Below are 13570 nucleotides of genomic sequence, written 5' to 3' on the forward strand. Positions count from 1 at the left end.
AAGAATGGGAGACAACACTGTACGCTGAAGATATGTTATGTAAAACTCTAGTCTCAAGATTGTCAGTCCATCATTTACCCATGAAGAATGCATATTCAGATGCTTCCTTGTGCTAAGCACTGTTTCTCTGAATGTCTCCTCACTGCCTGTCTTGTGACAAGTCCCAGAGCAAAAGGCCTGAATATGAGATTATAAGTTCAGAGACCTTGGCAGCAGGGAAATGTTTGGCTTCTGTTCCCTCTTTCCCCATATTTTGGACTGCTCAAAGCCTTCACTCAGTGGAACAGGGTGGAGGTAAGCTGCTATGAGATCTAGTTTTCTACATAATTACATCCAGAAGAAACAAAGACCTTCAACAGTGATACGTTAGGTATTTGTGGAGTGGTGTGTGTGTGTGAGTGAGTGTGTGTGTGTGTGTGTGTGTGTGTCAGGAGTCCCATCGGGCAACACTGCCCAATATCTGTGCCAGCCTGGTCAGCTGTCACCTGGAGCCTGTCTTCCTTACGGGCAGTTTGGACAGGTGGCAGTTTCTGGAGAATTGGCCTGAGACATGCCACTGCTCCCAGCTCTGCATCCTGCCTTGTTGAAGTGCTAGAAAGGCGACCTTCACCAAATGACTCAGTGACAGCAAGCCAGGGATGTCAATAAAACCCATTAAAAATGATAGCACCCTTTCATGCAGGCATGCCGTTCAGAGAATTAATTCCTCCCACCCCTCCCAGAAAGCCCTGGTGAGATTAGAGTGGGAATTGACATTCTCACAATTTTCCCATTTCCTGCCTGTATTTATCAGGAATCTAGGTCATGACAGCTCAGATCCTTCATGTCCTGAGACGTATATGCCAAAAAGGACAAAGCCCAAGGTCGCTGTGCTCCTTCCTATCTGCCTCTAAGCTCCCTGCAAAAGAGAAAATGTCTCCACTCCGACACCCTGGTTGCCAGTGGCTTCAGCACCTGGCCAAGGGCATGTGTCTTGGATTTGTCCTGTTCACAGCAGCTGTTGTGACAGTTGTTGCACAGGGCTGAGCAGCAAGACCTTGGTGAAATTCACCTTGTCCTGTTTATTTGTGAAGGGACTTCCTTGTAGCTAGAGTTCCAAAGCAAAGCCACCCCTCCTTCCCCTCCAGTCTTTCTCCTGTTTTTTTCCCCCATGTAACTCTCCTTCATAATTATCTTACTATTTGTGATTTCCTTAATACCCAAAGGAGAGGAAGAGATTTAATTTCTCATAACTTTCTTACAAGTAATAATATATAACTTTGGCTTGCTTGGGTTTTTTAAAATACTCCCAGGAGTGGAATTCATGGTTGCTGATACATGTTGTTTATTGATTTGTATTTTAAAGATGACATAAATTTATGGTACCACTAGTATAACTATTGCTATTTGATTATAAATTTAAAGGCCTTGAGATAGTGTTATGAAAACAAGTGCCAAACACGATAGAAAATGTGCCTTCTTATTTGCTTGACTATTGCATAACTTCACTGAAGCCTGAATGGAGGGCTGAAGAAGAAAGTGAATAAGAAATGAAGAGAGGAGTTTATGCAGTCAAGCATCCATGACTCAGCATTCTTTTCTTCCAGGTTTTCTATTTCTGGCAGAGTGAGGGGACCCTTTGAGTGTGAGATATATGACAGTCTAGGCTCAGAACAAAGCTGCCTCCTCCTAGTGAGAGGACAACTGGAGGTGAGCCAGACAGAGAATCCCATGAGAGCCAGAATAGCTTGACAGTAGGCTGTGTTCAGAGTGGGTCCAGCTATCACAAGGTCTTCAGGGTTTATTTTGGAAGATTCTTTTAATTCATCTGAAATATTCTTTCTGGGACATGTTTGTGATATGAGCCACTTGCCAAAGGCAAATCATCTCACAGATATTGAGGTGGGAAATGATATGGAGAGGTCTGGCTCCTTAGTGGGAAATGTTTTGTGGTCATTTTCTCAGCAGTACTACTCCCAGATCATAATAGGGCAGAGGTCACAATCAGTGGTACCTAATAAAGGTGCATAGAAGCAAACTAGGACATGCATTATCACAGTGCAGAATACTGGCACAGATACACTTGACTCTTCCTGTCCACATTAGGAGCCAGTGGGGTTCTGATACGGTTGCTGACTGTTAGCTTCCAGGGGCTCTGCTCTGCTCACTTCTCAAGCCAGTAGAGTGATTGTGGTACCCAATATGGCTGTGGCACACACTCTGAGACTTGTTTTATAACCTATGTAGTAGATTTGGCAGTACGTATGTCAGCCAGACTTACCCAGCCACAATGAAATGAAAGTGTCCTTTAGTCCTTGGCACTGTGGGCATGGCCCATAGTCTATACTCAGTAAGTTCACACTAGTGCTTGAGTCTGTCTTTTTGTCGCTGTCAACTATGCTTCTCCTCTATATTCTACAGCTTCTAGTAGATAGGTCTTTGATGTACGTATAAGTATCCTTTGCTGATGGTGGTACAAAGATCCAAAGATAGATATTAAGATATGGGTTTACCCAAAAGTCTCATTATCTCTGGAATAGCATCTATATTTTGAGGAGTCCGTATCTCTATGGGTTTCAGCCCTTACTGCTGCTAATTACGGCGTTTGCTGCCTCCCTGTCTTCTTGTGTTACCAGTTCAGGAATAGCCACTCTCAGACACCAAACTCGACTCAACAGAGGTTTATTGAATGCTAAACAGAAACTGACCACTCAAGGCCATAATCTGGACTCGGGAGCCAGACTGTGACACTGGTCTGCTCCTAAGGAAGGTTTTTATACAAAATAATAATAATAATAATAATAATAAACAATAATAATCAGCTAACAAATTGTAACCAGGTGTAGGAAACAAATGGCAACTAGGTAACAACCAGGTAACAAAACTGCAGCTAGGTATCCAGGTATAGTAAGCAACATTACATTATTTGACTAGTGTTTCTAACTGACCTTCAATATGATTGGTTTTGAAGTTGGGGGACTTCATAGAGTGTCCAAGTAACAAAGTATACAAAGTTTGAGAAATGAAACCATAGAGACATAATAAAGATGTCTTCTGATATGTTAAAGGCTACAGCAGGTTATTAACAGAGGAGGCATAATTATGCTAAGAAATAAAGTAGGTCTCAGTAGAGGGGCTATAGAATTTAAGCAGGTTACAACACTTGGAAGGGAGATACATAGCTTTGGCCATGTGCCATAAATCTCTCAAAACCCTGTACCATTAAAAAGGCCGTGGTAAGGCTTGTGCCTGTGTTCTTATGAAAATGAGATGGTTCATGCAGCCTGTCGGAATGCAGAGGTCTCATGCTGGGATCCTGGAGAAGCACAACCCTTTCTTTTGTCACCTCATGGTTGCTTCGTCTCTGAACAGAAGATAGGCTCCTCTTCTGACTCCCTTCTGACTGACCACTTGTAGTGTCAGAAAAGAATGGCGCTTTCTTTAATGTGGTGTTTTCTTTGCTCTCTCGTAGGAGGTGCTCGAACTTGCTTTCTCCATCTTATATGACTCAAATTGCCAACTGAATTTTATTGCTCCTGACAAGCATGAGGTAAGGGGTCTTGGTAAGGGGTAACCAATGACATAAAAATGAAAAGGGAGGATCCTAGAAAGGAAGAAATGTCACTTTTTGTAGAAACCTGCTTTTGAAAAACGATGAATAAAAGGGTGTCTTGTTGACATGAAACCGAAACCTCCTAAGTAACCACCAGCTACAACTCAGACTTCTTAGTAGCTGAATCGGCAGCCATGTGCTCTGCCCAGCTTCCTGCTACTATAACACAATGCCTGTGGTCACTCGGAATAACAGTTTTGCAGAGTGTGTGGTCTTTAGATGATTGGCGGGTATAAATGAGGGAGGAGCCTGCTTACCTCACGGGAGCAAGGAGGCAGAGAGAGGGAAACAGCCCGGTGTCACAATATTTTCCTTCAGGGGTATAACCTCCAAAGACTCTTCCCACTGAGCCCATCTACTGAAACATCCAGCATCTCCCAGTAGTCTTCCTTTAACACAACCTTCAGAGAAGAGTCAAAGCCAAACTGGAGAATGGTCATAGTGAAGAAAATTGATGTGCAAATGACTCAGGCCAGGCAAGGGCTTAACTAATGCAGAGGAAGAAGCAGCCCTGGCTAGGGCTTTGATGCATACTGAATATTTAAGTTTTGCTCTAGAGCTTCCCCAGATAAGCTGGTGTCTCTATTCATGGGACCATCTGATGGTTCTCTACCAAGTCTCTTTAAGCTATTTTAAGAGGTTTAAGGGCTGTCTCTGCTGTTGGAATTTTATTTCTAAGATGCTTTCATTCCTTTTTGACATCTTGTTATATGTATAATTTGTTCCTCTTCTTGAAGCACACTGTCAGCTATATTTAAAATATTTAGCATAAGTCTAAGAAAATGCATTTGTAAAATAAAGTAGCAGTTATGGTTGATTTAACTTTTTCTCTTGTAAATTAGACCCCAGCATCATGCTTGAAATTTTATTTTTAGATAATACCATTCAAATTTTGTTTTGTATGTAACTGCACAAACAGCATTTAGAAGGAAGGGAACATTTTAATAGAATCTGACTTTTGTTCTCATTTCCCTGAGGAGATGCAGTTCATTTAAAAGGTATTTAGTGTCTGGTTTTCACTGGTTTGAAGATTTTGAATAAAATTATCCATTCCAAAGAAAGAGAAAAGATTAGACATAAATCCTGCATTTAGAATGGTGCTTAAATATAATTCTGTGTCACTTGACATTTAGTTTGCAGAAGGGTAAGACTTTGTCTTCATCTGTCTGAAAATAGATACATATCCTCCTATTTCTGTTTTTAAATAAAGTTGTGGTTATGAACAGGCCAACATAGCCAAGATATACAAGAGACATAGAAAACGATCAAAAATAGAAGAAGTTGGGCTGCTACTTAAGTCAGTGCCAAGCTATTTTCCCCAGGATGGGCGTTAATTCCAGATAAGGGGAAATGCCCTGGCAATGCCAAGAATTTTTTTTTTCTTTTCAACATAGCTGCCGCTTCTTGTAGACTATATATGCTTATGAGAACTTTCAGTTTCTTCAAAACACTTGCATATCTAGTATCATTCTATTTTCATAATTGCCACATGAAATTGAAGGTTCTTTTTACAGATAGCCTCATTTATTGAGTAGAGGGAAAGGGGCCTCCCGACATTAAATACGTGACAATGAAAAAGATAATAGCAAGGAACTGGAAAGGTTAGATTAGGGGCCAAAGCCTGTGTTGGGCAAGTGTGAGGACCTGAACTCTAGTAACCAGAACCCATGTGTAAGCCAGGCACCACCGTAGCACAGCTGTATATCGCAGTGCTTCTGCAGTGTGATGGGAGGAAGAAAATATTTTCGCTCACTGCTGTGTATAACAAGCTAGCGGGCCCATGGGAGAAGTTCATGCACAGCAGTGAACAACAAAAAAGAGACCCTGTCTCAAACAAGTAGCACGATTAGGACTGACACTTCAACCCTGTAGTATACACACACTCACACAACATGCGTGCGCATGCACACACACAGGATAATTATAACTAACCAGCTCTTCTCTGTACCTGGCCCAATTAAATACTGTACAGATTTATAGGCATTCCGGAGGGCAGCTGTCTAATGTGAGTGTCCCTAGGCTAATGTCAACGTGGCAATGAGCTGCATTCCCTCTCAGAGGCTCTTTGGGAGACTTGTGTCCTTACCTTTTTTTTGTACCTCAGAGACCGCCTGAGTCTGCCTCCATAGGTTTCATCGATGACAAGTTTAGCTTTCTCTGCAAACCATCTTCACTTCCTGCTCCATAGTGAGATCATTGCCTTCCACTCTTCTGACCCTCTGGCATTGAAGGCTCTTCGAATTACATTGAGTCACCTAGATAATATAAAATAATCTTTCTCTGTGTTATGGTCAACCAACAACAGCCTTGTTTTTCCACATAACTTAAGATCTTCCCTGGGTCCTGGGAGTAGAATGCAGATGTCTCTTAAAGGAGAGTTTTCTGTCTACCTTGTGTCACAGCATCCCTGTGGTATCTTTTTCCCCAAGAGTTACTATAAAATAGGTTAATTGGAAAGCTAACCTATTTGAAATTCAGCTTTAAGTAACCTTAGTGGTGTTTTCTTTTTTGTTGCATTGCCTCTTTTTTAAAAACTTAGTATTCAGAAATGCTTGATTGCTGTCTAAGCTGTGAATCCAGGAGAGTTTGCAAAAGGCTTTGTCTCAATTCTGTCATCCCATTTTTATTTATTAGTGAGAGATAAAGAAAATTGAATCTTAACAATTATTTGTGTTTCTAAAATTGGAATACGTGATGGCAGGACAAATACTTTATTCCTTTGCCATTTAAAACAAACAAACAAACAAACAATAATGTGCCCTAAAGAAGATAAAAAAGGTATGTTTGGTGTCTGAGTGTCATTATAAAGCCAACATTTAAAAATACATGTTTATATGTTGTTGTTGTCTTTGCTGGGATCCAGGTTTCCTTATCCTGGATAAGACGTGCATCGTCAAGTTGGCTTATGAATCCTAATGTCAGGGTCTCATATCTTTAATGACTCTCTGGCTTTCTGGTAGGATGGAATAGTCCAGGTTCACCTTATGTGTTGCCTTTTTTCCCCTATCAGTCCTACTTACTTTTAATAGAAATTAGTAATTAACAACTAGAATCTTGAACCTATTACAATTTGGTTATAATTTTTAGGCGTTTCAGAAAACAGAGCTAAAAGTGAGATTTTTTTTTATCATAAAATATATCATGAATTAGTGCCCAGAATTCCAACTCAGATTCAGTAGTACAAGAGTTTTGTTTTATTGGTCAATGTAATTTTTGATGAAAAGGTCACTGCTTGCTGTTTCTCAAAAGCAGTGCTCCAGCAGGTTTAATCTGTACCAGGAAGGTGGCCAAGGCTGGGAAGGCTTTGTCCAAAGGACAATAGTCCTGGGACTTAGAGATCACTATGACATGCTGCCAGAGCTGAGAAGGGCTTATGGAGCGCAGTGTTCAGTGGCGCCCATACCTGGGTGTTTGTGTGAATGACCTGGGCAACTCTTGTGAATAAAGTCCCTCAGCTTTGACCAACAAAATCAGTTATCTGTACACTGGGAACTAGGTAACTCTCTTCATCCATTGTTTGTGAGCAAATTGCTGGTTGGATGTGGCCAGGAAATGGCTGAGATTTTCACTAGCACACTGTTGCATCCAGAAATGTTTTAGCACTCCACTTGAGTTTTGATGGGCTACATACTTTGGTTCAGATTACATAGCTGAGGCAGAAAGAAATCTTTACAGCTTCATGCTGCTCTCCTCAGACATGGCACACACCAGTACCACTGACATGCTTTGTGGAAGATTTTCATCGAATCACAGTAGTTGTAGGTATCTATTGCTTCTGCTGAAATCTCCCAACAGACCATGGAGCACACCCTGTTTAACCAAGGATAGAGTGCTTAGGCTCATGGGGGTCTAGAATTGCAACTTGACCTAGAGAGTACAGGAAAGAATAGAATCTAGAAAAGATAAAATCTAGAACAAATGTTAAGGGGAATTCCAAGCCAGCAAGAAGCAAAACAATTGTTAGCATGGAGTCCTAAGTAGGCCCAGGGACCACTTAACAAGTGAATGAGTAACATCCAATATACAGGCAGTTTTCTGAGGTGTTGGCTCTTTTTCTAGACACTAATGTCTCTCTTTTGAAGCTAGAGAAGAATTATGTCTTCTGAAGGAGAATCTTCCAAGAACAATGTACATCCTCAGACAAATGAGACATAGTTTCTTCTCTCCAGAATTTCATAGTCTACTGAAGAGGCAAAGACTATCATTCATTTTATAAAGAAAAAAAAAAGCCTTAACAATATATTCCAGAGTGTTTTCCAAAAGAGATGATATCCCCAGGGATAACTACAAGAATGCCTGGACCTTAGAGACCAGGACACAGGAGGTCCAGACATGCAGTCAACCTACATCTTCCTAAGAAAACCAATGCTGTTACACGTTTTGGTTATCAAGCACTGAGCGACTGACAGCTATTTTCTAATTCTTATTTTGCTAAGAATCACAAAGACCACCTTGGCCTCATGGTGAAAGTGGGCTGTCAACACCTATGCTTAAGTATTAGATATGGTAGAAAGGCACTGGCTACTACACAGGGGATGGTGATGAGTGTCAAGAAGAACTTGACCTGCTGCTAAGTGCATGCATAATGAGATACATTCCACTAATGTCTTAATTAGCAATATTATACTGTACAACCAAGGGTATCCAATTCCTTCTGTTCCAAAGCAAAACACTGTGTGTAAGAGCAAGCTTCCCGAGTCGCGTTGCCTGAATTCCAATCCTATCCACTCCACTTACTTCTATGTCACTACATCTTCTGTGCTTTCGTTTTCTTAACTTGAAAAACATATGATAGCAAAAGCCTCTGCTTCTGTTAGATAGAAGGTCTAGAGAGGGTGTGGGTGTTAAATGAACACCTAAGACAGCCTGGAGCATGCTATGTACTACATTCCTATAATTATCATCAGTCATGCTCACTGCCTCCTTCTTTCCCACCAGTATTGTATCTGGACAGATGGGCTGAATGCACTGCTTGGGAAGGACATGATGAGTGACCTGACACGGAATGACCTGGACACCCTGCTGAGCATGGAGATCAAGCTACGCCTGTTGGACCTGGAAAACATCCAGATCCCAGATGCACCTCCGCCCATCCCCAAGGAGCCCAGCAACTATGACTTTGTCTATGACTGTAACTGAAGTGGCTGGGCCCCGGATACATTCCTCCCAAACTGGAAGATGTAGCTATCAGCAGAGAGGAGCGCAAACACATCCACATATTGGGACTGTTCTTTGGTGGAGGGAAGCTGCAGGTCAACCCTTCCTTTGGCCTCATTTCCAGCCCTGACTTTTTTTTTCTGACCCTTTCATGGCATATCACCATCTCCTACAACCTATTTCTTCACTCTGCTTGAGATCATTTCCCACTGCTACAGCTCACTGATGCAAAAGTCACCACTAGTAAGAAAGTCAGAGGGTCCCCTCATTCTAACCTGCTGTAGGCATATCTTTCCTCACTACCTTGCCTGGAGTAGGAGAGCCAGTTAGGCCCAAGCTGCCTCAGATGTACTCACCAAACCAGAGAAATGCCTAAGGCCAGGGTTGGGTAAGAAAGCTCTACTCTAGAACAAGAAGACCAAAGGCCACTACCTTCTACCCTTTTTCTCTAGGGTCAGTCTATGTCATCAGCTCTATGTGAGTTGAGATCATTTCCACATCTCCCCTCTCTCCCTTCCCTGTCTTGGCCTTGCCCTGGTCCACTTTGGTCTCATGTGTAGCAGCAACAGCCTCATTATAGTCCTCTACAGCGTCAGGTCTCCCAAACAGTCACATGCCTGCTCCTTGTCTGCAATGTTGACCATGGCCATGACCAGCCTCTCCATCACTCTAGCTAGTAATGGGCTTCCTCTCACTGCCCAGCCTAGACCTGCCTTCTTCATTTCTTCAAGCTCCCAGCCTTTAGCAGAAAGCACAAATGAAATCAGTAGTCCTGCTCCGTCTCTAATAGACTAAACCTAACCGCTTCTAAGGCGGCTGTAGCTACCCAGCAGCTCCACATCACCTTCTCCCTGGGGCTCCTGCTACAATCCGGGTTCTCCAGGGTGATCAAGCTGTCAGACATCTAAGTTTACATCGTTGTAATTATTATAGGTCTTTACGATTTACAAGGGTTAGGGGTTATTTTGTTTTGTTTTGTTTTGTTTTTTGGCTTTGTTTTTGTATAAAAGAGTCTAACATTTTTTGCCAAACAGATATATATTTAATGAAAAGAAGAGATACATAAATGTGTGTACTTTCCAGTTTTTTTTTAATTATTTTAATCCCAAACATCTTCCCAAGAATAACATTCCCTTAAACATGCTGTGGAATAAAATTAAATGTGATGAGATGGGGAGCTGGTGTTTTGATTTAGTAATGTGGGTGCTTGCTACTCAGTCATTAGCATCACCTGGGAACTTGTTAGGGATGCAAAATCAGACAGCCCCTCCAGACTTCTGAACTGGGCTGTTTGAGAGGGTGTTAATTTGGGAAGCACAGATCGTCAGCTCTGAGCATAACCGATATCATTTCTAGGAAGCACATCCCAACCCACGAAGAAAATGAGGCTCACTGTTCAGAAATATGATCTTATTATGTTTCATTTTATATTGCTGCTTCCTCAGCATACTTCCCCATTATTTTCTCTTTACCATTTATGATTTATAGAGCCGGTCCAATTAAAGATACTACTGACCCCAAGGGTACATGTTTAACCATGGGGAAAAAAAGACAAACCCACACACCTAAAATCTGTTATGCCAATACCAATCTATGTGAATTAATAAGTTACAGTCAGAGCACAGTGGAAACTCTTCTTAGGTCAGCTCCCGTGCAAATATCATATGGATCATAAACTCTAAGGAATGTAAGGACACAGTCCAGTGCAGCTAGGCCACCCTGAACTGGCAGCCAAGCTGTAGCTACATGCAGGCAACTGCTCTTTGTGGCTGTCAGGATGGTCAGTTACAAATTGGCCTGGGCTCAAATGACATGGTCCAGAGCACACCATAAATTGCAAAATCTGTCGTCATTCACAGCAATCATTCTTTCCACTAGAGTGCCCACACCTGAGCGTCAGGTTGCCATTTCTTCCATCCTGAGGCTTGTCTCATTAACATGCATGTCCTTCCTGCCGGAGTCATCGTTTGTTCTACCTGTTGTGAGATAAGTTAGGTAGAAGAAAGTGAGTAGAGGCATACATACCAATCTTACAAGGTTTAAGAGAGGCACCTGTCCTGTGGCCTGGATGAGAAGAATCATCTCCTTCTGGTATTCCTACTTTAGTCTATTAATTAGAAATTCGGGGGGAATTTTTTTCTTTTCCATTGAAATATAAAAATTATGCATACTCTAGAGCTTTTATTCATGTTACATTGGGTAATGAGAAATCTGTTCTGTTGCCATAACTTTTCATCATATCTTTGTAGTGAACACACTGGAAATCCCCAACTTCTAGCGACCCTGAGATCTAAGACACCTTGGGAACTCTAGCCACACTTCTGTGCTGTAGAATGTATCCCTCCTTTCTAATCGTCATTGTAACCACTGACCAATCCATCCTTTACTCTACCCTCTGCCCCCTCCAGCCTCCAGTATTCTCTCAGCAGCTTCGGGATTTCATGGGGGTGGGGGTGATTTGCTTTCTCTCTTTGACCTTATTTCATTTAATGTCTCCCAGGCCCATCCATGGTGTTGAAAGTGAGTTTTATCTTTTTATGGACACATAATAAGCCATTGTCTGCACATACCACATTTTATTTTTGCACTCATCTGTTGGTGGACACCGATGTGGGGTCCACATCACCTAGCCTTTGCAATACCACTGCAGTAAATATGGGTTTTCAGCTTTCTCATGCAAGCTTTTGTTTCTTTATCATATATACAGAGGACATAGCTCTTTACAGACTGTTAACATCTTAAGAAGCTGTCATTGTTCTGCATTTCTTTATTTTGAGTCACGGTGGAAAAGGATTATTGCCCATATTCACCACCTCACCTCTTCTGAAGATGCTCAAGGCATTTCTCATTTAGGCCTGGTACCTCAGACTGGGTTCTTCTAGTCTCAGTTCTTAAAGACCAAGCAAGCAAGCCCCATGTAATGCAGAAGAGAAACAAGAAGCCTCTTTGTCATCAAGTCCAAGTTTGGTTCTCCAATCCAGCTTCATCTGAAATAAAATCTGTAATCTGAATTTGCTGATATTTTAATGGCCATAATAATCTCTGCAACACTTTTAAGAGCAGGAAATGCCAGTGGTTACTTCAACCAAAAGTGTTTCCCAAACCTATCTGCAAATCTTCCAGTTAGCAATGAAATAATTTTTGTAAGTCATTTAGTCACATATAAAACCAGAATGTTCCAAGTCCAGTGCAGTCAGTGAGATTTTTGTCTGTGTTCAAGGTGAAGCAACATTAAAGAACATTTGTTCAAGTGTGACATGGTGGTGGCACAGTTCTCTGATCCCAACATTCAGGGCTCAGGAAGGCTGATCTCTATGATAACAAGCCTTAGTTTCAGCCCAGCTAGGGCTGCAGAGATGAGGAGCTCACATTCAAGGTCAGTCTGGATTACAGAGTGAGACCCTGTCTCAAAAAAGTTAAGAGACAGACAGAGAAAGAAAGAGAGAGAAAAACAAATACTGTGGTAACGGCAGAAATGTAAGTTTTAGCCTAAAGATACTCACCATGGGAGAAATGAAACTGCTAGGTGAAACAAAGAGTGTAGAGGTAGGAACAGCTGTAGCCACTCAGGAATCTTCAAGCCTTCTGTGGCTGGTGGGTAGGATAGAGCAAAAGGCTCTACTACCATAAAAGAAGAAAGGCATGGAGCAAGAATTCAGTGACAGCACTGGCAAGGAACTCTTACTTGAGGACAAAAGAAAATGCATTAGGAGTGGTGTTGCTCATTTTAGCATTCAGAAATACCACAAAACAGTTATGTTGGGAAAAGATTAGTGTTGAAGAAATTGCAAGCAGACATAACAGCAAAGACATTATTGAAATTGTCCCAGGCAAGAACCTTTTGGGCCCAGACTTTCAAATCTGCAACTGAAAGGGGGAGGGGGATGAAGTCATCAAAGAGGCAGCAGGAGCTGGAAGCAGAGACTTAATTAAGCAGGGAGTGAGGTAGTAGAGAAAATACAGAGGACTCCTGGGATTCAGAATAATGCATGAGTAAGCAGATAACAGGGCTGGGCCCATATCTAAAATCGGGAAGAAAGGCAGAAAGGGAGATTTTAGAAAAGGATAATGAAATGAGGTAATGAAATACTTGCATTTGTTGGATTTCTCCAAACAGAAAAATAAGATTCGGGCAAGTCAACCCCTGTGAGCCTCTTCCTTCACTTATACGATGGAATTCTCATCAATTGGGAGTATAAACGAGACGTCTGCATACCATCAGTACTCAAAAAGTATTCGCCCCGCCCTTTTCTTCCTGTTCTCCCTCTCCTTTGTTACTCATAACAGTCTGACTCTAGAACATTTATCACAATAAATGACTTGTTTTGACCAATCCAGGCTGTTCTCTAAGGAGAGAGGAAAAACTAGAAAACTAAAATTCAACGTATTTAATGAAAGATCAGAGATAAAACAATAAAACCATGATTTAAAATAGGTTCAGGAGAGAAGGATATATGTCATAAACCTACATGGAAATATAATTAGACTTAAAAACTTCCATGTAATTTCATTTCTCCTGAGTATGGCTACATAAGTAAAATAACCACTTCAACCACATGCTTATTCCATGACCAGTCACTATACCTAGTGCCCAGAACATAAAAATAAACACAAGACTAAGGCTTCAAGTTGGTTATCGTCTAGAACTGGAAAAAGAGACAGGAAGTGCAGTGCATCCCTAAACCGAGCATAACGTGGAATCGCTGAGCTAGCACAGCGAGCTCAACTTCTGGACATGAGATTATGGTGGGTATTGAGCTCTGTCTGCCATTAATCCTAGTAGCTGCTAGGAACAAGGCATGCTGCTCTATGCTTGTCTTT

At 41.6% G+C, this 13570-nt stretch overlaps 1 protein-coding gene across 5 annotated transcripts in view; it reads left to right on the forward strand.

Moving 5' to 3' along the window:
• The window catches only part of Elmo1 (engulfment and cell motility 1), a 521602-nt gene extending 511682 nt beyond the window's left edge, over positions 1-9920 (forward strand). For all 5 annotated transcript variants that reach the window (XM_060372629.1, XM_060372632.1, XM_060372630.1 and 2 more), the window contains 2 exons: positions 3452-3529; positions 8531-9920. In XM_060372629.1, the coding sequence (XP_060228612.1) occupies positions 3452-3529; positions 8531-8731 (279 nt within the window). In that variant the 3' untranslated portion in view covers positions 8732-9920. The remainder of the gene's footprint in view (positions 1-3451; positions 3530-8530) is intronic.
• The last annotated feature ends 3650 nt before the right edge of the window (positions 9921-13570 follow it).

Source organism: Meriones unguiculatus, chromosome 19, assembly GCF_030254825.1.
Source record: "Meriones unguiculatus strain TT.TT164.6M chromosome 19, Bangor_MerUng_6.1, whole genome shotgun sequence".
NCBI lineage: Eukaryota > Metazoa > Chordata > Mammalia > Rodentia > Muridae > Meriones > Meriones unguiculatus.